The sequence below is a fragment of the Oscarella lobularis genome, chromosome 19, assembly GCF_947507565.1.
Source record: "Oscarella lobularis chromosome 19, ooOscLobu1.1, whole genome shotgun sequence".
Classification (NCBI taxonomy): domain Eukaryota; kingdom Metazoa; phylum Porifera; class Homoscleromorpha; order Homosclerophorida; family Oscarellidae; genus Oscarella; species Oscarella lobularis.
Genome location: NC_089193.1, coordinates 220,064 through 244,129, shown reverse-complemented (window position 1 = coordinate 244,129; position 24,066 = coordinate 220,064). Strand labels below are relative to the sequence as shown.

Below are 24,066 nucleotides of genomic sequence, written 5' to 3'. Positions count from 1 at the left end.
ATTGTCCATGTAGTCTTCCTTTCCTAATGAGTCATAGATGAGATTTTGCTCTGAATGGTCGATCTAGTCTTCCATTCCTAATGAGTCGAAGATGAGACTGTGGGAGACATGTGGTCGATGTGTATCCATCGCTCTCTACTAAGCGGTAAACTGCTTTTGGAAAGGGTCTTTTTGCTTCAGAAGACTTCTCATTTCTTTGGGTATTAGTCGCTTCTGGAGTTTTCCGCCTCAAATATATGTTTGCTTTGATTTTTTTTATTTTTTATTTACAGCAGCACTCTGTAGCAGAGATCTCAAGCGGTAATTTCTCTAAAGTTCTGATAGACTTCTTTTGTCTCACTTTCTTATTTGTTTTGGTTTAGGAGAACGTCCTGAGCAAGACGTTATAAACTGCTCCTCCGGGGTCCTGAGCATGACCCCGTTACCAAAAACGGCTCCGGGGTCCTGGGCAAGACCCCCAGCGTATAAAAACTGCCTAAAACCGAAGAGGGGAGGGCTGTTGGTTTTTTTGTTTTATTCAAATAAAAATTGCTATACTTTATCCTTATCTCCATGACGGCGGCAGCACACGCGGGGGTGTGCCACCCCGCCGACGCCCTAACTAACATTAACCTAACTATTCCTCTAACGTACTCTACTGTATGCCTACTAGTAACCCTAAGCTCTCCTTCTAGAGCATGGAGAAGACACGTGTGTAAATCGTGTTGTGCGCCTAAGCAGATTCTAATCATGCATCTAACATACAAAAAAAACACACACACAAAAAATACAATTCGTTACGGTTTTCTTTATCTTCAAATTCGCTTCAGACATCATGCTCTTGCCAACCAACGTCCGCGGTTCCTGTGAACAGATAAATTGAGCCCTGCTATCCCTCTTAGACATGCCTATTACCTCGTGTCTCCTAAAGAATCTTGGGAAGAGTAGAAGTGAAAATAGGATTTCCATAACGAAATAAAAAATTACTTCAAAAAAATTAGATCACTCGCGCGTAAGTGTGCTTACAAATGAAATCGAATTATTTAAATAACATTCAATTTCCTTTCGTTCACGCAGCTTTCAGATCCGATCCAAGAAAAAGATTTTGATTTTTTGCACTCTTTATCATTGTCTTCAACTTTGATACCGCTTCATTAATTAAAACGAGTAAAATCATACGCGTGGTCGCCATTTTCTTTTCGGCGTGGATATTGGTCCGGCAGCCGGACCAATATAAATACGGCTACTGGTCCGGCAGGTAGCGTACGTGTCCCGCGCATGCCCTGGGCCACTTTTCTGGCACTTAGTCGCGGAGTCGTCTTTCGCGTAACCGGGAGATCTGAGAGAAAGTACTTACCCGGATGTTTCGCGCGAAGGAGTCTATTTCCTTCAGCGCAGGTGACAAATTTTCTTCGTATTCCGAGCTGGAAACGAGGATTCGGGCTTACGAAGCCGAGAATGCCGTCCAGCTCATCCGACGAGACTGCAGGCTCATGGAAGCGGCCCGGAAGCGAACGCCTAAGAGGGTGGAACAAGCGAACAAAGACCTGAAGTACTTTTCAATGCATTTTGCCTGCATTTTTGGCGGAAAAAAGTACACAGGGAAGGGAAAGGGTGTCCGGCCCAACCAAAGGTGCTACACTAGAAAAAAAATAAAATTTGTCTAAAATAGCATTTTACTCACCTAGTACTTTCAAGCAAGACTGTCCTGCACGAGTGAAATTCATTCTCTCAGAAGACGGACAGCATTTGGTCGTGAGCGAGTTCAACGATGATCATAATCATGTCGTTGATCGAGTAATTACACGACCTACTAAGGGCCCGGAACTAATATCTAATTTCTATTTTCTGATAAAAGGAGGTATACAATCATCTTCCTCGTCAGCGCAGGCTAAACGGCACCGAAAGAGAAGATGCCAAAGAGCTTTTGCAATTGAAAGCAAACAAAAAGCTGGTCCAAGGGCACATTGCAGCATTGACAGGCAAAACTGTCACCCTTCGCGACCTTAGCAATATACGTGGAAAGAAGAAGCAGTTTGATCTTACTCACTTAATCGAAAGGTTGAAAAGTATTGAAGGTAATACTGTATGGACTTAAAATTTATACATATGAAATACATACATTGTATATGTTGTATATGTATGTATGGATGGATGGATGTATGGATGTATGTATGTATGTATGTATAAGTGCATCTACACGTTGGTATCAAATATACATATACATACATATATAACTAGTTAGTTGCACGTACGGCGTTGAATAAAGCTTACAAGATTGTATGTAGCAATGATCGATTCTCTTACCTTTTATTTCCTAGGATCGATTGTTGAAGTATTCACCGACGGCGGAACAGAATTCAGCGGCTTGTTCTTTCAAGATTCTCTTATGGTATCTGCCTTTGCATCGTTCCCAGAAGTCCTCGCTCTCGATGCTACGTACAAGCTAAATAATTTGAGAATGCCTCTTTACGTTTTTCTCGCCGTTGATGGTGATGGCCAGAGTGAAATTGTCGCCATCTGCGTTACATCCAATGAAACACGGGCAGGCCTGAAAACAATCGTGGATAGTTTCAAGAAAAACAATCCCCATTGGGTCGATACGGGTGTCTTGATCACAGACAAGGACATCACCGAGCGAGAAGTTCTAAAGTACAAAGCTTTATATCAACTCTCATAATTGTAAGTTCGTCTCACTTTTAGAGAGTGCTTTCCTCAAGCACATCTCACTCTGTGTCTTTTTCATACTCTGCGTTCTTTCAAAAGAGAAATCACTACCGAAAAATTGAAAATCACAGCGGGGGAGCGAGATTTCGCTCTTGAGCTTATGACGAAATTAGCCTACGCACAGAGTGAAGAAGAATATCAGCAACACTATCAGCGACTAACTGAAACGAACTTGACATCACTGAAAGCCTACTTTGATGCAAACTGGCACGACATTCGTAATGAGTGGGTCGACGGGCTAAAGGGCGAGTCGTTTACGCTAGGTGAACGCACGAACAATCGACTAGAAAGTATGAACGCAAAAATCAAGAGCGTCTGCTCAGCTCACGCCGATTTGTCCACTTTCTTTGACGAATTTCTCAGCTTTCTGGCGACAATGAGGAATGAAAGAGACCACAACACGCTTATGACTATTGCTAAAAAGAGAGTATCATACGGAGATGAAGTTGTGCAAGAATTTGCGGCTTACCTCACGCCCTTTGCCTTCTCTCGCGTGTCGAAGCAGCATCGCCTTCTGACGAAAGTTTGTGTGCTGTCTACAGTTCCTCTTGGACAGCAAAGAATTATGCAGGTGCTGGGCGTCGGAGGCAACCTTTACAACGTTGAAGCTGAAAAAGGAGTTTGTGAATGCAAATTTAATCGAACACTTCGACTTCCCTGCTGCCATATATTTGCTGCGAAAGCCAAACTTGAACAGCCATTGTTTGGTACCACGGGCATCCCAGAACGTTGGACGATTGCGTACATGAAAGAGTACGTCTCTCAGCGAAAAGGAGAAATCGCGGAGTCGGCCTTCGACGTGAGTCATTATGCTTATTAATGCGGCCGTTATTAAAATTATTATTATAAGTAATATTATTTTGGTTACTTATCACTTACATAACGTTTACTTACGCAATTTTCTTACTTTATAGATAACAGAAGTGGATGGAACTGAAGACCATCCATTCAAGTTGCTGAGCCAACATGAAAAGTATCGACGAGCAGACAAAATCTCGAAGAAGCTGACTGAACTGTGCTCTGAGCCCGGCATGCAGGGATACATTGAACGTATCACAACTCTACAGCGTTTGGTTCAGCTCTGGTCTGCTGGACGGACGGCAATAGTATCTGAAGTCACTAATGACAGCAATGGAGAGGCTCCTGAAGAAAAAAGGTCCTCCTGTGACCAGAGCCCTGATCCTCCGGCATCTCCGGCATCGCACTCAGATGAAGAGGCCAATAAAGAAAATGAGTCAGAGGGCATAACTGAAGGTGCACTTTCAGTCATAAAGATAGGCACTCTGCAATGACAGGCGTTTAGGTCCCGCACAACCGGAAAAGCTGCTTACACTTCCACCAGTAATGAGAAAAAGAGGCCGTCCAAAAGGAATCGAAAAAACCGTGATTGGGCTCCCAAAGAAGAAGAGTCGACGAGACGGAAAACCCTTTCGGTTTGCTCTACTGGAAGGCAACGAAAAAGCTGCAGGTACGTTTGTTCTATTTCCTGCCAAATTTACATCTACATAGTTGTCTCAAAAGTGATGCTCCGCTGGTTCGTGGACGAGCAAGTCGTCCAAAAAGCCCTCAAAGGCAAAAAGATAGAAGAAAGGGAAATTGAGTCAAGGCCTGAGTACGTCTCACCCTCATGCCTCGACGACAATATATGCTTAGAAGAAGTACGAAGGTACTTCACTGAAGAAGGGTGGCTTCTTCTTCAAGACGTCGTCGCCGTACTGCAACAAAATCCTAAGTGGCACTGCGCAAGATGCCTCCGCGAAGCAAACGAAGGCACAATCTGTTGCGATTCGTGTCTTCAATGGTATCACTTCGAATGTGTGGGACTAAAAGACAGTTATAAATCTCGGCGTTGGTTCTGTCGACCGTGTCATTCGAGATAAGCTTCCTGAGACGGTGCGAAAAGTGTTGAACTGACCCTATTATAACCACGTTTGACAAGCTCGTTGTGCTAGTCTCGTTGTGCTAAGTAATGTTATAAAAAGTGGGACACGTACGCTAACTGCCGGACCAGTAGCCGTAATTATATTGGTCCGGCTGCCGGACCAATATCCACGCCGTTTTCTTTTTCTTTCTCTCACCGTCTGAAGCTTCGTGTAGAATATTGCTCGCCATTCGCAGCTTTTCGCTGTTTCTCTTTGCCTACAAGAGAAAACTGCGCTAAGATCGAGTTAGGAAAACGTTCGCGATGCCTCTAACTGACTGAGAGCGTGTCGGAATTCGCTTTCGAATCGTTTTTCACAAAATCGCGCCGTCTATTCGCTTCATCGAAGCTTCCAAACGCATCTCCTGTCCTAGATACACCCATTCGTACCATGTAATAGACGAAATCACTTCTCTACGCCGAGAAACGATGACAAAAACAGAAAGGAAGCCCGGATATAGAGATGACCAGGATGTGTACCTATGATGTCACCAGAGGACCAAGAGAGAGAAAAAGTTATTAGGAGTCGAACATTCAAAAGACAAACACGGAAGAGGAATACAGACAGAGACGAGAAAAAACGTCGTGCTAGCTACATTTCATTTGCGACCCCACTTGTTATCGCAAGTCCCAATTGAGCCATCGTCTAGTTCAAGGCAAACAGCCACTTGATGCGTCATCGCGTCGTTCCGCCGCAACGGTGCAATTTCTCAGCGGCTTCGTACCCAAATGAAGAAATTCATTCATCTCATTCGCTTTCTTTATCTCTCTTTCTCCCCAGCCATCATCAAACTCAATGCTTTAGGGCTCAAGTCACTGAAAGATTTACGTGGAATTTGCTCGAGTTCCTCGACGCTCAGCGACTGATAATCTCTGTGAACTTTGGCACCTTCTCTGTAGCAAATCTTTGTCCAAAATAGGAGAAGAATCTCTCAACCGATAGAGGGCCTTCGATAAGGTACATCTCCTTTATACGCAGAATTCGTTCTTTCCCAATCTTTCAGCAGTTTATCAATGAAGTCAGCGTGAAGCGAAAACTCCGGTGTACAGAAAGCGGAGTGAGAACATATTGTCCCTCCAATGAGACAGCGCACAGACCAGTCAAAATTGATGCGAAGACCAAGCTCCTAATCCTCGAACCTGTCAGCGAGCAGCGCAAGCAGACGAGCAATTTCGACCGGACCCGGAAACGTCCCGGAGAAGTTCCGCTCAACGCACCTTCCATAGCCAAACGAATAAATTTCGGCGCGAAAAGGTCCAGTTTGAACGCACGACGGTTTTCCCACGCCGTCGCCACCAAGCTGGTAATCTTCTCCGCCCCACACGGACGAGCTGTAAGGATCTTGACCCACGACGCTCCAGTCCCAGTAAGGTACTGTAACGCGGCAGTCGATTTTTCGTAGGAAGTCTTCGTATTTCGTGAGGAATCGACGCTGACTGAATAGAAATGTAAACTCGTAAAGACCTGGTAGGTAGCGTTCAAATATTTCATTAGTCGAATCTAGGTATTTGTTGAACGTTGGATCCGTTTTCGCGTTTAAAACTGTTTGAATATAGCGCCGTCTTTCCTTCACAGTCATCGACGTAAATTCCATGCGTTCGCGACAGCATGACAAACTGCTGTTTTAGCACGTGCACAGACGATTCCACTCGTCGCGTTTTGTCTCCCCTTCGCTGCAATTGGAAAGGATTTTTTACACGTTGCCATGGGACCGTTCCACGATCCATTAATGCAACGTCGAACGGGTTCGCCCACGATTTCGAAGCCGTCATAGCACGAGAATGTTTCTATGAATTTTAACGTTGGGCTTCTTTCAACGTTTCCGTAAGGAGAGACGTAATAGTCGTGAATGCATGACACTATAATCAAAGAGAGGCAAGCGTCAGGTGTGCTTAAGAAAAGTTATTGACTTTACATGGGACGCATCTTCGCTTTGATTCAGACTACTTCCTTGTTAGAGCATTGCAAGTAATCGCTACATCTCCTAACATGAAGAGTTTCCTATCACTGCAGGTGTACTCCGCCACGGATCCCAACTCTTCAACGAATTCGTTTGGCGAACGGGGCGGAGGCGGAAACACTAATAGGGGAAAAGCACAGCTTCCGTACTGATTCACAAATTCCATAATTTCTTGGAGTCGCATTGCCTTCGCCCTCCTTGATTGGGGTCTCGACGTATATCCTCCGATTGATCCTTGCAGTATTCACGTACCTGGGGATGTCGCCGCCCGGGCCGTGGTAGGCGAAACCCCTGAACAGGACAACGGCATGATTAATATAATAGCCGTGTGGCGTATTTAGGCGTCTGCGTAAGCACTGAGGAACGACGCCCATAAGGCGCTCGAGCGCAGAGTTCCCTGGCTTATCTTCGTTCATTGTCCGCAAGGCCGTTTCGACCATTACGCACGAACGATCATGATCTGCAAAAATAACGTTTACTGAATACTGTAATGTCTTTCACCTGTTCACCGTAATAACCGAGCAAAAAGAAACCAAACTAGCACTAGAACAGAACGCATGCCTTTTGCTTCGCTTGAATGCAAGCCTAGTAACCTACCTCAACGCATATGTGCGTATAAATGTAATAACGGATTTCCGTTCTACTTTCATAACGAAGCATGTGGGTCTGAAAAAGAAGGATGCTTCCTAAACAGGCTTTATAAAGCGACTCGTACGCTGGGTGCCGCTATAGAAGCGGAGTTAAAATGTTAGCGAAAATTGAGCTTCATCATTGAACATTTCATTACTATTTTGAGTTATAAAAAACGAGTAAGGTAATGTAGCGAGTAATCTTTACAAAAGAGAGAGCGTTATGATTGTTTGCTAACGAAATTCACGTGCAGTGACGGTACAGTAAGTATAATATGCTACATTCACCTACAGTGGACGAAAGAGTAAATAAGTCATTTCCTCTGTTGTGGTCAAATAAGTGAGGAAGTTTGTGTGGCGAAGCTCACAGATGCACTAAATACACGAGAAAAATATTTTCAGAAGACAAAACGTAGCGCTAACGCTTTCCTAAGACGTTTCTTACGTTTACGAGGAAATCGCCTTACGCAACATCATCGTAAAGCAATCCAGCGTTGAGAATGTCAAAACGCTGTCTCGCAGTTGGAAGCTCGACGCTACCCGGTGCGCCAAACGTCGCGAAAGCTCGGATACGTTTGGTTTCGACGTCCATCTTTGTTTAGCGTGCTCGACGTATAGAGCTTATGCAAAACGTCACAGACCAATGGTAGCGCGCGCAACTGAGTGGCAGAAGTGGCAGTAGCCTCGATACTCCAGACCCTCGCGCGTTAAGGGGGGTGTGGTTGGCGAGAGGGTCTGGAGTATCGAGGCTAAAGTGGCAGATGTTTTCTCGCTAGCCTCTGAATTTTGTGCGATTTAGGCGATCGATTGTCCCTACACACCTAAAGATTGATCGAAAACCGACGGAATTGGCGTCAAAGCGGTTCAGACAGCTCGTTTAAGCATTCGACGCGAAACGCAGGTAAACGAGCGAGTACGTTCGATCTTCTTGATTCTACGAGCGAAAACAATGTAAGTGTGGCTCTCTGCTTTGACTCTAGGGCCCTAAACTGATATTACACGAAGCTACGACTCGATATCGCGAGTCCTCTATTTTACAACGATTCAATCGACTTCGCCGCTTTCCTTTCGAAACCGGAACTCGATCGAATAAGTAGGTTCGTTTCTTGTCATCTTTCAACGCGTTTTCGTCGCGTTTCGTCGAGATCGTGAGCGAAACGATGACGTCACATGTCCGACATCTTGGCCATGCACGCGTGCACGTGCTCGTCTCTTGTTCTCCTTTTTTTGGGACAAACGCTGCACGCGCGTGATCGTTCCGAATATTTCCTTATTTGGTTGCGCGTAGAGGTGCAAAAAGCAACGCTCTCTCTCGTGACATCGCTGCGGTTAATTACTCACACCCGACGTCCAATGAGAGAAAAGTTGGCGTCATCGTTTGCGAGGGAGTACATAAAGTTGTGCAAGGCGCTCTCCCTCTTTACGTAACCCCGTCGCTTGAGAACTCGCTCGTACGCTTGGTTAGTCGTTGGAAGACAGGGAGCCAGAGGGGCGAGCGTTATTCCGACGCAACGTCCTGGAGCAACGGCGCGACAGTGATTAGAGGCACATCCCTAAGACCTCTAGGGGCTTTCGCGCCGGGAAAACACGCTCCGTCTGACCAAGGATTGTTTCTTTGGTCTTATACGGGACAGCGTCGGCGTTCGCCGGCTCTCCTCCACGTCGAGCACACGATGAGCGGGCCTCTTCGGCGGTGGCGATAGTCGTCTCCCGGGGTGGCAACGAACCTCGGAGGCTCACCCAAGGTGGGTTCTGATCCAATTCATGCCGTTTGGTGAGGGTCGACTGGGTTGCGAAGCGTCTGGACCTCCACGTGGTGCGACCTGGGTCACGCAAACACAGACGCGCTTCATTTCTACTTTTTTTGGTAAGTACTTAGTTGTTTTGAACGGATAATGGCTCTTTTTGTCTAGATTTCGGCTCGCGAAAAGTCTTCGACGAACTTCCCTTTTCCATCCGATACCGTGTCAATTGGGGGCGTGTCTTCGTGTTTTCTTTTTTCACTGCACTGCGTATCGGAACGTCATCAGCGCATTCGCGTGTAATTTTTCTGTTTGTTAGATAGGCCTTTTTTGCCGTCGTGAGAAAATAAAGATTGTTTAGCGATAAAATATGTAGCCGTTTCCAATCACGTGGAGCGAATATGTTGTTCGCAAATGGCTGCGAAGTTCACACAGGCTACTAACTGCTACACGTCATCTATCGCTTTTAGGTATCCCGATGAGTGGTCTTTGGTTTATTCGTACGAAGTCTTAAGTAATCTGCGGCCAGAGGAGCGATCCTCATTACTCTTACCATACGTAGAGCGATTTTGCATTAGATGTAAATGTAAATACCTTTTTTCATGTACAACATTGCCAGCGGTAGACCGAGCCAAAATTTTGGATTTATTAGGGTGAGAAACTGACGTTGGCGAAGCCATCCTTCTGATGAATTTACACGAGTACGTTGCCGTGTCATTTATTATGTGACCGTCGCCGTTTCGGGGAGGGCGTGGTCTGGAACATCATGTACGGAACATGAGATAACGTTGCAGGCTTTAGATCAGTTTGACGGCGTGTGAGATTAGGATGTACTCAGCGCCAGAGAACAGCCTATAAAGTAGCGGTGAGCATCAGGATAGGGATTAAAAGATGTCTATCTTGCACTCTTTGCCGTCTCGTTTTCTTCTCCGTCTTAAAACGCTATGAAAGTAAACAGAGAGAATTCAGGCCGTGAATAGGCTTCACTTCAGAACGATGCGATGATGTTCGAACTAATACTTCGTAGTTCTCACTAAGTCCTCCGGTTATTGTAAAGAAATGGTTACTTGATAGCATCTTTTTGTTTTTGATCGTCGTTTAAGCCTTCTACTTTCAATATTTATTTTTTCTTAAAATTTGAAGGTGAAGTTCATCGAGAGTTCAAATTGTATCTTGCTATGTCGCCAATATTTGTTGACAGGACTTTCACAATAGAATGCCTGTATATTGTAGGGTACGCTGGTTTTGGAGGAATAAGAGCGAAAAACCGTCTACCCTATAAAATACGGGACTTTCGGCGTCAAAGCTTTTGGCGTCGAAGGTAAAATTGAGAGCGCCAAAAGAGGAAGCGAACGATTCTTATGTCCGATATAACGCTCGATAAGGAGGACAACTGTCATGTGCTTTGCAAATGCAATTCTATTTAATATAAGGGTGACGTGCTAAAAACAATGCTGAAAATGACAAACTTCCCTTTCTCCTTTTACTTTGCGTCTTTTAGAAGTTCGATGAAACAAGACAATAGCTCAAAATAACATGAAAAAGCAAGAACATCAACACACGTACTCATCTAGCTATAAAGAATTATAGGCGCAAAGCTAATACATACATAGGCGACACGAGAAACAGTAATGCTGTAATGCACCTTAGGGGGAAATTTTGGCATCTCACAATTTGGTTTCCTTGACTGCTGAAGCAGAGGAACCGACCACATATCTGACTTCCTCGGCATCGTCTATCTGCGTGAAGGAATTGTGTTCACTATCCCAATTTTTGCAGTCTGACTCCCGTTTTCCGCTTCGCGATTCTATGCTGCAAGAAGAAAGTAAACTGATAGCATCAAAAACAATGTATTGGCTTTCATTTTCCGCTTCAAGCATTTGTCCCAGAAGCTGCGTAAGACGGCTGAACGTTGGCCGCTTTTCAGAATCGGAAGACCAGCATGCAGACATTATATTATACCTATAAGGAAAAACAGGAAAGAGCTAGCCGAAAAGCAAGATGATTGCGACCAATACTAACATCTCAGCGGAGCAGCTTTCGGGGCAGGCTAACCGGTTGCCGCTACGCAAATGAGACAGAAGTTTTCCAGTGGAAACGCAAGGATAAGGGAAAGAGCCTGCATGAAATTAAATCGTTTCGAACAGAGAAGACGGTAAAGATAAGCTAACCAAGAGTACATATTTCCCACAAAACAACTCCGAAAGACCATCTACATAGAAAAAGCGTTGAAGCACAAATTGCACCACCAGACTAAATTTTAATTTACACGTCGCTCTGCTCAGAAAAGAGACGGTGTGTTATGGCTTCGATAGACATCCAACGAAGTGGAAGACGTCTTGTGGTCTTTTGACTGTAGGAACCGTCGTGATAGACAGATCTTGTAAGTCCAAAGTCGGAAACTTTGAGTAGTTTATTTTCGCAAACGAGCAGGTTCCGACAGGCCAAGTCACGATGAACTAATCCTTTTCCAGACAGGTATTCCTAAAGGTTCGAATGTCACTAAAAAAGTATGACGTCTAATTTTCACACCATTTTTCACACCATTCCGGATGCAATTTGCCAAGCGAATGATAAAAGGTCACGAGCATTCAATTCGGGCTCACATCTCTTCTCCGCACCGCCCTCATCTATAAATATACAAAAACTGGCCTTCCGTCACTGCATGGATCACAAGCTCATACCACGATCAATGGCTTTCATATCACTAAAATCCTCATTCATCTCACGCCACTGATGCTTAAATGTGTCGCAATCAGGCGAGGGCGTGGGCGTACTAACCTGAATGCGACAAAGGCGAGTTATATTTTTTACAAAATTTGAAGAAATAACGTGCCTCGTTATCGCTTTCAACGTCTACGACCATTTCATTCAATTTCTGCTCAGTGAGGCAAACAATGAGGGGTATTAGTTGTTTGTCTGTTTGGATGCAATAGCTAAAACAACCTTATGATGTCCTTTTTTAAGATAGTTGAGCAAGTCGTCGTTCATGCAGTATTCGACTATGAGACAGAACGGCGTCGATACTGTTATGCATCCCAGAAAGTTGACAATATGTGGGTGCTGCCCGATGTTTTTCATGAGTTTGATTTCTTCCAGAAAGTCCATCTCCGCCAGATTCGATCCTACAAACATGAAAATTAGCAGAAAAAATTAGCGTCAATTCAAATAGACTGCAAATAAAGGTCGTCAAGAAACACGAGCGCGACGCACCTTTGAGCATTTTACAAGCGACCTCAGACCTATTGTCAAAAGAATTGCTCTCTTTTCGAGCTAGCCTCGACAAACTCCCAGATGGACGATGATAGAGATACGCCCTGTGCACAACGCCAAAAAATCCGTCGCCGAGCTTCTCTAGCAAAGTCATATCACCGGAATTTACTTCCCATTCGTCTGCCGGTTTGTCGAGGTCAGAGACGAAACCTTTTCTGCGTAAAACCCTGCGGCGACCATAAAAAACAAGAAAGATGGCAATAACCACCACAAAAACGAAGCTGATGACTGATATAATGATTTTCCAATGAGAGTTGGAGCTCGACTCGACTGTAATACCTGCACAAAAAACTCATAATTAGAAATTAGCATTTTCTCGGGAATTTACGTATATCAGCAACGCAGCAAGAAAACAGAAAACTCATTGCTTCTATCTATGTTACTTTACCTTCGCAATGGGTCCCATTGCCAACGTAGCCGCTGATGCACAAGCACTGAAATGATCCGTTTGTGTTTCTACAGTATTCCGAAGTTTGGCATGTTAGAGGCAGGAGGCATTCATCAATATCGCTGCACGAATATCCGTCGCCTGTCCAGCCTTGCGGACACCTACAAATAAAGGAGCCTTTCTGATTTGTGCAAATCGCTTCCGAATGGCACGGATTATCATTCTCGCACTCGTTGACGTCCAAGCAAAAAAATCCGTCCCCAGACCAACCTTCTCGACACGTACACTTGAACGTTCCTTGATGATTTGCGCAATTCGCTTCCGAATGACATGGGTTGTCATTAAAGCACTCATTAGTGTCTACGCAAAGAGTGCCGTTTCCAGACCAGCCTTCTAGACACGTGCACTCAAACGTTCCTAGATGATTCTCGCACTTGGCGTGCAAATGACACGCGTTAATCGTCTCGCACTCGTTCACATCCTCGCAAAAAGTACCATTTCCCTTCCAGCCTTTTTGACATCTACATTGATAAGAGCCGGGATAATTTAAGCAATTTGCATGAGAATGGCAGATGCTTGTCTCGTTGCACTCGTTCACATCGACGCAAACACTGCCATTTCCCGTCCATCCACTTCTGCAAGCGCACTCATAGTATCCAAATGTATTAGAACAATTTTGGCCCTCCTTGTTACAGGTATAGTTGCATTCATTTATATCTGAAACCAAGAAAATACACCATTGTTCAGTGCAATTACAGAAGATGCACGTTACCTTCGCACGAAGTTCCATTTCCGGTAAATCCTGGTTTGCAAGTGCAGTTGTACGAAGAGAGCGTATTTTTGCACGTTGCGTTTACGTGACAATCACTGAAATTGTTAAAGCATTCGTCAAAATCTGAAGAACTCACAACGTAAAAGATGAATCATCGTTAAAGTCGCTTGACATACCTGGAATTGCAAGCCTGAAGCAAAGGCTGGGCTTCATTTCAGAACAACCGAAAGACTGCCAAGAACTGTTCGTTGCAGCTACACAATCTTTCTCTCTTTGAAGGTAAGAGCTTGTTTCTACTTCTGACGAATTCCAGTTGATATAGATTAACTAAATTCTTCTTGGACTTTCTCTTTATAATTGTTATTTTTTGCGTTTGCCTTTGTCTGTAGAGAAGTTCAGATAGGTTTTTGGCGTAGTGTAGTGAAGATAAACGAACTACTAAATAAAGATTTGGCCGGGAACCAGAGCTCACGTGCAGTAATCTTTCTTGTTCGAAGTATATCAGAAACGTATAAACCTCTTGGTAAAAAGATTTCCTTGGTACTAGCGTTCAATACTACCTCGTTGTGCTGACTGAGTGTCCCTGTTATTGTAAAAAAAATTCATGCTTTTTGGCTTATTTTTTAAATAGTGACGAATGCTTGATCTCTTTTTTTGATTATTTTTCTGAATGTTTAAATGTGTTTTTTCTAAGAAATAGAATACTTTATCCTGCTCGGGCTCCAACATGTATTTAATTCCGTGCCGGAAGTTTTATATTGAATATGCCCGTATAGTGTGTAGGTGTGCTGGTTTTGGAGAAATAACGGAAAAAAACGTCTATCCGATGAAATACGGGACTTTTGTATTCGAAGATAAATAGCGCCAAAGTGGAAGCTTAGGATGCATGTCCAATAAAAAGCTCGATAAGGAGAATAACTGCAATGTGATTCGATAATGCAATTTCATCTAGCATAAGGATGCAGTGTAACGCGGTACAATAAAAGCTGAAAAATGACAGACTTCCTTTTCAAATTTTTTTGCGTTTCTTAGAACTCTCACCAGAAGTTTGACGGAACACGGCAATATAGCGCACAAAAAGCAAAAGAGAAAAACAGCACGTTACCTATCTATAGCTATACATCAACAGAAGCGAAAAGCTGAAACATACACTTTATATGAAGCACGTGAAGCGGTAATGCTCTAATGCACCGCGGGAGGAGAGTTTGCCATCTTACACGTTGCTTTCCTTGATTGCTGATGCTGCGGAACCGACCACATACCTGATTTCCTCGGCATCGTCTTTTTGCGTGAACGAATTTGTTCTAAGAGCTTCATTTTCGCTTTCTGACTCCATCGCTCGGCTTCTTGATTTTGTGCTGCCAGAAGGAAGTAAACTGATAGCATCAAAAACGATGTATTGGCTTTGATTTTCGGCTTCAAGCATTTGTCCCAGAAGCCGCGTAAGACGGTTGAACGTCGGTCGCTTCTCTGGATCGGCAGACCAGCATGAAGACATTATCTTGTATCTATAGAGGAAATAAGCCAAAAAAGCCTAAAAGGAAGTTCTTTGCGATTAATACTAACAGCTCAGTGGAGCAGCTTTCTGGGACTGATAAGCGGTTTCCACTACGCAAATGCGACAGAAGTTCTCTAGTGAAAACGCACGGATAAGGAAAAGAGCCTGAAATGCAATAGTCTCAAACTGAAAAGACGGTGAAGGTGAGCTTACCCAGAGTACATATTTCCCACATCACAACTCCAAAAGACCATCTACATAGAAACAGCGTTGAAGTATCAAGTACTCCAATCAACAGACTAAATTTTCATTTACACATCGCTTTGCTCAGAAAAGAGACGGTGCGTTATTGCCTCAATAGACATCCAACGAAGTGGAAGACGTCTTGTGGTCTTCTGACTGTAGGCGCCGTCTCCGTAGACGGCTCTTGTCAGTCCAAAGTCGGAAACTTTGAGTAGTTTATTTTCGCAAACGAGCACGTTCCGACAGGCCAAGTCACGATGAACTAAACCTTTTCCAATCAGATATTCCTATAGGTTCGAATATCAGTAAGAAAGTATGACGTCTAATTTTCACACCATTCCGGATGCAATTTGCCAAGCGAATGATAAGAGGTCGCGAGCATTCAATTCGGGCTCACATTTCTTCTCAGCACCCTCTTCATCTATAAAATAAAGCTCTTCTGTCATTGTATCATCTCAAGTACATACCATCAAAGAAGACTTTCAAATCCTCATTCATCTCACGCCACTGATGCGTAAATGTGTCACAAACAGGCGAAGACGCAGGAACACTACCCTAAATACAACCATTAACATTAAAGTGAATAGATTTATTCACGGAAGTTCAATTTATTTTAACGCACCTCGATTTCGCTTTCAAGGTCTGAGACGATTTCATTCAATTGCTGCTCAGTGAGGCAAAAAAACAGTTCTTAGATGTTTGTCTGTACAGATGTGATACGTAAAAACAACCTTATTGTGTCTTTTGTTAAGATAGTTGAGTAAGTCGCCGTTTTTGCAGTATTCGACTATGAGGCAGAATGGCGTCGATATTGTTATGCATCCCAGAAAGTTGACAATATGTGGGTGCTGCCCGATGTTTTTCATAAGTTTGATTTCTTCCAAAAAGTCTACCTCCGCGTTATTCGATCCTACAAACATGAAAATTAGTAGATGAAATTCGCATAAATGCAATAACACTGCAGATAAAATTAGACAATGAAACACGAGCGCGGCGTACCTTTGAGCATTTTACAAGCGACCTCAGACCTATTGCCAAACGAAAGGCTCTCTTTTAGAGCTAGATTCGAAACACTCCCAGATGGTCGATGATAAAGATACGCTCTGTGAACAACGCCAAAAAATCCGTCCCCCAGCTTCTCTAACAAAATCATATCACCACAATTTATTTCCCATTTGTCTGGCCGTTTGTCAAGGTTGTATACAAAACGTTTTTTGCGCAAAGCCCTGCGGCGCACATAAAAACCAAGAAAGATGACAAAAATCACAATAACGGAGCTTGTGACTGAGAAAATGATAATCGATTGGGAGTTGGATTTAAACTCTTCTGCAATACCTGCATAAAAGATTTATTAGGAAAACAAGTTAAAAATTAGCACTTTCATAGGATTTTGTGAATGTGCATGAGAAACGCAGCCTAACAAAGAACAGAATTTATTTTACCTTCGCAATGGCTTCCATTGCCCACGTAGCCGCTACTGCACAAGCACTGAAACGATCCGTTTGTGTTTCTACAATATTCCGAAGTTTGGCATGTTACAGGCAGGAGACATTCATTAATATCGTTGCACGAGAATCCGTCTCCTGTCCAGCCTTGCAGACACCTACAGATAAAGGAGCCGTTCTGATTTGTGCAAATTGCTTGGGAATGGCACGGATTATCATTCTCGCACTCGTTGACGTCAGAGCAAAAAGAACCATTTCCCTTCCAGCCTTTTTGACATCTACATTGATAAGAGCCGGGATAATTTAAGCAATTTGCATGAGAATGGCAGATGCTTGTCTCGTTGCACTCGTTCACATCGACGCAAACACTGCCATTTCCCGTCCATCCACTTCTGCAAGCGCACTCATAGGATCCAAATGTATTAGAACAATTTTGGCCTTCCTTGTTACAGGCATAGTTGCATTCATTTATATCTGAAACCAAGAAAGTATGCCATTGTTTAGTACAATTACAGAAGATGCACGTTACCTTCGCACGAAGTTCCATTTCCTGTAAATCCTGGTTTGCAAGTGCAGATGTACGAATAGAGTATATTTTCGCACGTTGCGTTTACGTGACAATCGCTGATATTGTTAGAGCATTCGTCAAAATCTGAAGAACTCACAACATTGAACATAAAACATCGTTAACGTCGCTTGACATACCGGGAATTGCAGGCATGAAGCAAAGGCTGGGCTTCATCTCAGAACAACTGATAGACTGCCAAGCCTTTTTTGTTGCAGCCACACAATCTTTCTCTCTTTGAAGGTAAGAGCTTGTTTCTACTTCAGACGAATTCCAGTTTACGTAGATTAAAGGCGATCCGTCAGCCCAAACATAATATCCCTCATCATTCATGTCGCTTAGTCCAATCCAAGCTTCTTCTTCGTTGAGAAGGATCAAACCTAGCTCCTTCTGCTCTTCAAGAGAAAGAATTCTCGCAAGAGACGCTCCTTCCCCCATTGACTCGCAGTTTGACAAAGAAAAATGCCAGGTCATTCTGGCAAAAAGTCGCTTGAAGCAGGACCAAGTGCCAATCTTCGACCAACCATCGGGACATGCGTAAACCTCTAGAAAGAAACGCAAAAATATTTGAAAAATAAAATTTTTGAAATACTCACCGCCAGTGGACAGAGATTCTCTTTCGTTATCAGAAGATCCACTTCCCAAATCATCTGAATATGATGTTATTTCATCTCCTAGAGAAAAGCGGTAAGTTTACATATCTTCACGTTTCTGCAACCGTACTTTTACAGACGTATCGAGCTTTAGCAGAGCAGTTTGAAACAGACCAAACAAACTCACGGCCGTCTGATCCAAACAAAACGCAGATGCTACTATCTTGCAGGTGTTTGGGCTCGTACATTCCCCACTTGGTGAATATGACAGGAGTCTCATCATGCCACCTGAAATTTCCATTGGCAAACGTTTCATTATAAACCAGGCCAGTCCAATAGAGAGATTCCTTTGAAGGAGAAGTCTCACTTGCAATGAATGCGTTTTCGTATGTGGTGCTTATTGAAGCTAGTGTGGCATTGCGACTTTTGCACTTTTCATTTTGTGCCTGCACTTGTGAAACAAGCTCATCGTCGTCTTTTGACAAATAATAGCAAGCTTCTTTGAAATAGAATTCGTCGCTCCTACACCGAATATTCGCTGCTGGAGCTGTTTCCTGACGCAGTTCGTTTGCTACATCTCCTAAATAAAGCAAAGAAAATAGAATTCTCTATTTGGGAGAGGGGAGCGCTTTCATACGAAGAGCAACTTTGCATAAAACCCCACTCCATTCTAAGCAATTTTTTGTCTTCCAGTAGCCAGCACGAGGATCCAGCGCAACGCATCTGTAGAAAGTCTTAGGTTCTCCAGGGGCCCACAAGACATACCTAGACAGACACGTAAAAAGATCAAATACAGCTACAAGCTTTATCATCGACACCTCAACGGATCCCCATTGATCCACTCGAACGCTTCATTTTCTTTTCGTCTCAATCCAATCCAAACGTCGGTTTTCAGGCTAGCAAGAAGAGATAGGACAAAAGCCTGTTCATGAGGACTGGTAATACTAGCACTGTTAGAAGCTCCACATCCACCATCGCCTAAGAATACGTCATCCATGATCGGTAAAGTGTCTGTAACAGTATAGCAATAGTCTGCGTAGAGAAACCAACCTAAGGGACAATCTAGAAAAAGAAGAAAATTATCTAACATCAATATTTCTTAATCGTTTTGTTCACATTCATTCATCTGGCAAACAGCTGCTGCAGTCGTGCAAGATTGATTGTGAATGACTTTATGTTGACACTCTCTAAGCGTCGTTTCGTTTCCGTTACATAGCACTTGCAACTGGGAATCCCTTTTGTCGCCTAACGCTGATTTAGATCGCGATAAATTTGCAGTTATTGCCTTTTTGAAGCCCAATTGGCGACAGGCAACTTGAGCCCCATTTATATCCCATTTGTCGTTGCAGACAACGGTCCACGCTTCGTTGAAAAAAACTTCAATAGTTCCTTCTCTTTCTTTTATTCTATCGGCAGTACTGTTCAATCGCACTTGCCATTGGGAATAAGAGCAATTAAGCCAGATAGAATGAAAACAATGCGAATTTTGATAAAAATAGCATCCGGCCAAAGTCAATGACTTTCTCAAACAATGAGTTGACACATACACAGAAGTCTTGAGATTTAAATCAAGTTCCCTAATAGCAGCTACTCCACCACCGTATCCCAAATGCCTACAATAAACAAGAGAATCACTATGCCTGCTGAAATAGCTGCCACAACCCTGTCTCGAAATTCCATTTACATCCTCAAATACTACAAACCCCTCGTTAGGAACATGGCTGTCCGTAAGCCGTATATCAAAGGAAAAGGTTCTACTGGACTGACATGAAACAAATAATTCCCAATTACACGCTGCTACTTCGTTTGCACAACCGCTGTTACCCGCTAACGCACAGCCGACAAAATCCGAAGTAATCTCAAAGTTTCCTTCTCTAGAGTGATTCAAAGCCGAAGCATAAAATACGTCAAGGTGACCCAAATGTCGACAGACTGCCGCCGCCGTTTGTTCAACATCGGAACCTGTTCCCGAAATGCAAACGCGTCTCCAATCACCGTCTAGAAAAATCTCGACGCGACCGCGGTTCGGTGTAACACCATCGACAAGCCGCACGTCGGCACTCTTAAGTTCTAAAAAAACAATCAATTTCAAAAGTTGCGATAAGGAAATGCGACTCGCTCACTTTTTGGTTTTTTGCAGATGAATATATTTTGTGACAAACAGGCAACGGGGTTCCAGTGAACGATGTAAGCTCCAGAAGAATAATCAGGAATGATGGTCGTACACAAATCCGCTTTGCAGTGGACATTCAAACGTTCCCAGTTTGAATAGACAAACGGTGATCCGTCTGACCACCGATATGTGTACAAGCCCTCTTCAGTAGACGAACCTAATAATCCGGTAAAAATTGGCTGCTGCCTATAACGTTCAAATAAGTATTGCCACAGATCTTTATCATCGTTTTCAATTGACAGTAGATGGGATCCATGATTAGAGCATGCTTCATCTGCTTGAGGCCAAGTCAAGGGTGTGTGCCACACTTTTAGGCACGAAGAATTGTAACAGAGCCAGCCATCATAGCAGTCTAAAAATTGCCAAAAGTTACATTGTCCGATGAGATCATTAATTCTTGAAACTCGTCATGTTTTGTACAGTTACGTATTTTGGATTGTGCAATAACGCGCATTATTGTACCGTGATGCATTATACTGTTCTGGTGTTTTTTGACGCGTTTGTTTCCGTTTAGCATGTATCTAAATGTGTAATTTTCGTCTTTAGGTAACACCTCCAATTATAACAATAGCAAGCATAAGCGAATGGTATTACTGTGGGGCAATGTGGAAGCATGGGAAGCCTCGACGCGAGGCGTCTGACAAACAAACACGTCAAGTAACAACAAGGTTGAAAAGAATCAGTTAATAGCACCATGCACCCTTGTGCATTTAAAGAAAGATACCTGAGTAGTAAAAAGTACATATAGGATTCTCACCTTCACAGGAGGGTACAGGGTATTCAGCATGAGTAGATGTTGCGAGGACAACAGCAACAAGAAAAAAGATTATAAGTACTCGGTCACCGTTAGGCGGCAAAATTACAACCCTTAGGTGTTCTCGTTTTCTGCACGAAGACGAGTTGATTCGTCTGCTTTTCAAGAAATGAAGCTCAAGAGAGAAAAGGTAGAAATAGCAGTAAGCGGAAATTAAGATCACAAGAAAGAAGACAGGTAGAACAAAGACGACCCAAAAGGTAGCTGAAAAAAAGACACGGCATATGGGTCAGAGAACACACCCAAGTAAATCGACTTTATGAGTCTTCACCTTGCAACGGTGTGCCCCAAATGATTAATTCTATATCATTGGCCTTAGCGTCGCCGATGTGTTCGCAATCGTTACGAAACTGTAAACACTGAGAATGGGAACTACAACGTAATGAAGATAATGAGTTGACATTGCTAAAACCTGTCCAGAGTGAGTGTACGCATAATCTTCGAGTCTATGCAACCGTTGTTCAGAAAGCGACTCATTTGCATTTCTGGAAAGCCTAAAATGTATTTTAATCAATTCTAATTTTATAAAGTACATCAACAATACCTATAATTGAAATCAAAGTTGCTACATAGCAACGCTCCTGTTGAAGAAGTGAGGCACGATAACTTCTGTTTAATTTCATCTAAATGAAAAATAATTACTAAAGAAATTATTTTGAAAAAACTACACTAAGAGTCTTTTTTCTTAGTTAATTCAAAGCGATCTCGCACACACTTGAAATGCAAAAGGTATAACAGCTCAAGATACAAAAGCTGAAACAAATGATAAAATTGAAGCCATTATATATGAAAATTTTGGCATGGTTAGGAATTGCCTCTTCCTTTATAAATAACTTTACACCATCTGCTGTAGTTTGCAATAAATGAACAACATAAGGTACTACACAGAATGACCCCCAAAACGGTCGGTTATGGATAAATAAGCAATTGAAATCAAAGCTTATATTTTAATTATTGTTGCCATCTAAGTTGAAAGAAAAGCTTGTCTGTTCTCATTTATTCATTTCATTTTATGAGCAAGCCTTTTTGGTACACCTTAGTAGGAATCGCTATATCTGTACGCGGAAGTATAGTAATTAATGCACGCGCAGGAAGTAAGAGACAGAAGCCTTGTCGAGGCTAAGATCTGATTAGCGCGAAGTCCCGTAAACGGATGCGACTGCCGCCAGACAATAGAAGAGAGTCAGAAGGCAGCATCTAGTCATGCTTCAGTTTCATCGCTACAACTAATAAGGGTGTCATTCCCTCCTAAAACTAGGATTAACAAACAAAAATGCAAAATATCGTAAGAACGTGTTCACATTCTGTCTTGGGCTAGGTACCGTTTTGGAAACTATACTTTGCACGCTAATCGATAGAGACGGTCTAAGCTACTTATGTACCTTTCAGTTCAGCGTATTCCTCCGGAAAACTTTCTGCCAGGTGGAAGACCCCACTGTGGAAAAGAAACAGAAGAGACCAAGGCAAGAAGAACGTCATATAATCAGATGAGGTTGGCGCCGATCGACTAAAAGCTTTTTAGGCGAGGCAGTGCCCTTGTACTTGAGAGAACTCACAGGATGTTGCACTGAGCGAATCACAAAGATCGTCAACGCCTCCAAGACCACAACTATTTTCTACGAATCCTAGGAAATGATAGGCCCGTCTAGCCTATTATTTGGGCGGCTCTTGCTGCGTGAGCCTGGATAACAGGCTGGAGACACTGCTTGTTTGTGAGGCGTAAACAACGCGTGGTTGGGCGTAGGTTGTTATGGCGTCGGCCAATAAGCAGCGAGCTTCGCCAAACTGGGATGCAGTCTCTGATTAGTCTCTTAGAGTAATGTGATCAATTGACGTCTTTCCCAACACTTACAATGACGTCTATTGATCACATGACTCTAAGTAACCAATCAGAGACTGCAGCCCAGTTTGACGAAGCCAGCTGCTAATTGGCTGACGCCATAGCAACCCACGCCCAACCACGCCTTATCCACGCCTCACAAACGAGCATGATATCCATGCTCACGCAGTCCGGATAATTAACAGGCTGGATACGGGCCTAAGGAAATGATGACCTAACGTCCTTCGCTTTTATCTGAGCGTAATGTGTTTAGCCCGTTACCGAATTGCGTCCAAGAGCGTCGGCGTGGGCTCGAGGCTACACAGAGACATCACTGTTTACGTCGAGTGGGCGTCTACGAAGAAAAGAATATCAATGAAAGGAAACGCATTGCTAGACGCTGCGTGCCATGACTAGACGAAAACTTAGTGCTCTCGTAAACGTGCCTCAGTGGTCCTAACGCAAATACATGTACCTTGCACCTAGATACTGAACGTACTATCCGTCAAGGTACTAAACGAAAAGACGAAAAAAAGAGATTTTTACGCGGTATAAAAATACCTCTGCTAAAAAGACAAATTGTAAAAGAAACACTGTAAAACTATTGGACAAAGCAATGGAATTCGAGGGAGGGGGAAGGGGAGGGGCATGAGATCACAGCCTCCTTTTCATTTGTGGCCGTGATTAAAAATTCTTTAATATATCATTTTGATTGTTAACGTATTAAATCGTAGTTGAACTGAGCTCTCCGTAAATCATGAAACTAAAGCTTTCCAAAGCCAACCAAATTTTTTTAACAGTGGTTCCTTTACGCAAAAAACTGAGAAGGAGAGGTGACTGTAAAAATGTTTTGACGCGGTTAGTGGCTCCTCCCACACCCTAGAGACTGTGAGCGGGCCTTGCGTTATATAGGCAAATATTATAGAGTATCAGCTGTCTGCACGTTTAGATACATACACATGTAATTATATATACCTGCATGAACGTCAACACGCTTTAGAGGCAAAGGCAAATCAATGTGATTGTCTCTGCACGCATATTAGGAACAATAAAATTATCTCATATGCTAATTAACGAAAAGGAGATTACCCAAGGAATAAACGACTTTCTTGAGAAACACGTGACAGGATCCTTAAGAACTCGAAAAAAGGCCTTTAGGATGAAGACGGTTTGACTTGAAGCGTTCTATTACCTGTACAAAACCACAAAAAGTACTTTATGGAACAAAGCGATGAGATATGACGGAGTAGAAAGCGGTCGATCTCTGACTTCTCCTGCCTTTTGCTGCCTTTCGAGTGCACTGAGTACACGAGGAAAATATTTTCAGAAGACAAAACGTAGCGCTAACGCTTTCCTAAGACGTTTCGTACTTTTACGAGGAAATCGCCTTACGCAACATCATCGTAAAGCAATCCAGCGTTGAGGAGGTCCAAACGCTGTCTTGCAGTTGGAAGCTCGACGCTGCCCGGTGCGCCAAACGTCGCGAAAGCTCGAATTCGTTTGGTTTCGACGTCCATCTTTGTT

The 24,066-nt window shown here is 43.3% G+C and overlaps 3 protein-coding genes and 3 long non-coding RNA genes across 10 annotated transcripts; all 6 read right to left on the bottom strand.

Annotated features, from left to right (window-relative positions):
- Window positions 1–508: 508 nt before the first annotated feature.
- Window positions 509–5,037, bottom strand: LOC136198405 (uncharacterized). Its single transcript, XR_010672796.1, has 4 exons — window positions 4,907–5,037; window positions 4,785–4,845; window positions 895–1,128; window positions 509–843 (listed from the first exon to the last, which is right to left on the bottom strand). It is a non-coding gene; the product is annotated as an uncharacterized lncRNA (long non-coding RNA).
- LOC136198406 (uncharacterized) lies at window positions 2,194–3,021 on the bottom strand. Its single transcript, XR_010672797.1, has 3 exons — window positions 2,869–3,021; window positions 2,677–2,820; window positions 2,194–2,626 (listed from the first exon to the last, which is right to left on the bottom strand). It is a non-coding gene; the product is annotated as an uncharacterized lncRNA (long non-coding RNA).
- A 118-nt stretch (window positions 5,038–5,155) lies between the features above and the next one.
- On the bottom strand, window positions 5,156–7,815 carry LOC136198819 (uncharacterized). The gene is made up of 5 exons (XR_010672877.1): window positions 7,663–7,815; window positions 7,510–7,592; window positions 7,186–7,254; window positions 6,544–7,131; window positions 5,156–6,487 (listed from the first exon to the last, which is right to left on the bottom strand). It is a non-coding gene; the product is annotated as an uncharacterized lncRNA (long non-coding RNA).
- A 3,310-nt stretch (window positions 7,816–11,125) lies between these two features.
- On the bottom strand, window positions 11,126–12,597 carry LOC136198626 (tyrosine-protein kinase receptor torso-like). Its single transcript, XM_065988632.1, has 7 exons — window positions 12,561–12,597; window positions 12,173–12,511; window positions 11,906–12,084; window positions 11,644–11,740; window positions 11,504–11,589; window positions 11,229–11,443; window positions 11,126–11,171 (listed from the first exon to the last, which is right to left on the bottom strand). Exons 1-7 carry the CDS (start codon window positions 12,595–12,597, stop codon window positions 11,126–11,128), a joined length of 999 nt encoding a protein of 332 aa, XP_065844704.1.
- A 9-nt stretch (window positions 12,598–12,606) lies between these two features.
- On the bottom strand, window positions 12,607–13,605 carry LOC136198625 (adhesion G protein-coupled receptor E2-like). The gene is made up of 3 exons (XM_065988631.1): window positions 13,569–13,605; window positions 13,393–13,515; window positions 12,607–13,337 (listed from the first exon to the last, which is right to left on the bottom strand). Exons 1-3 carry the CDS (start codon window positions 13,603–13,605, stop codon window positions 12,607–12,609), a joined length of 891 nt encoding a protein of 296 aa, XP_065844703.1.
- Window positions 13,606–14,393: 788 nt separating this feature from the next.
- Window positions 14,394–24,052, bottom strand: LOC136198484 (uncharacterized). Of its 5 annotated transcripts, none has more exons than XM_065988431.1 (28): window positions 23,913–24,052; window positions 23,735–23,842; window positions 23,632–23,681; window positions 23,518–23,570; window positions 22,825–22,897; window positions 22,106–22,348; window positions 21,268–21,346; window positions 21,136–21,217; window positions 20,995–21,082; window positions 20,667–20,927; window positions 19,860–20,261; window positions 18,853–19,806; window positions 18,555–18,798; window positions 18,374–18,501; window positions 17,867–18,316; window positions 17,740–17,817; window positions 17,284–17,688; window positions 17,108–17,230; window positions 16,576–17,052; window positions 16,133–16,468; window positions 15,865–16,043; window positions 15,756–15,797; window positions 15,601–15,688; window positions 15,469–15,554; window positions 15,206–15,420; window positions 15,104–15,144; window positions 14,959–15,055; window positions 14,394–14,900 (listed from the first exon to the last, which is right to left on the bottom strand). In XM_065988431.1, the coding sequence occupies exons 6-28, from the start codon at window positions 22,200–22,202 to the stop codon at window positions 14,606–14,608; spliced, it is 5,247 nt and encodes a 1,748-aa protein (XP_065844503.1). In that variant the 5' UTR covers window positions 22,203–22,348; window positions 22,825–22,897; window positions 23,518–23,570; window positions 23,632–23,681; window positions 23,735–23,842; window positions 23,913–24,052; the 3' UTR covers window positions 14,394–14,605. The 5 variants fall into 5 exon arrangements, with proteins under 5 accessions (XP_065844503.1, XP_065844502.1, XP_065844505.1 ...); XM_065988430.1 differs by having other exon boundaries at window positions 23,632–23,673; XM_065988433.1 differs by having other exon boundaries at window positions 15,469–15,548; window positions 23,632–23,673.
- Between the last annotated feature and the right edge of the window lie 14 nt (window positions 24,053–24,066).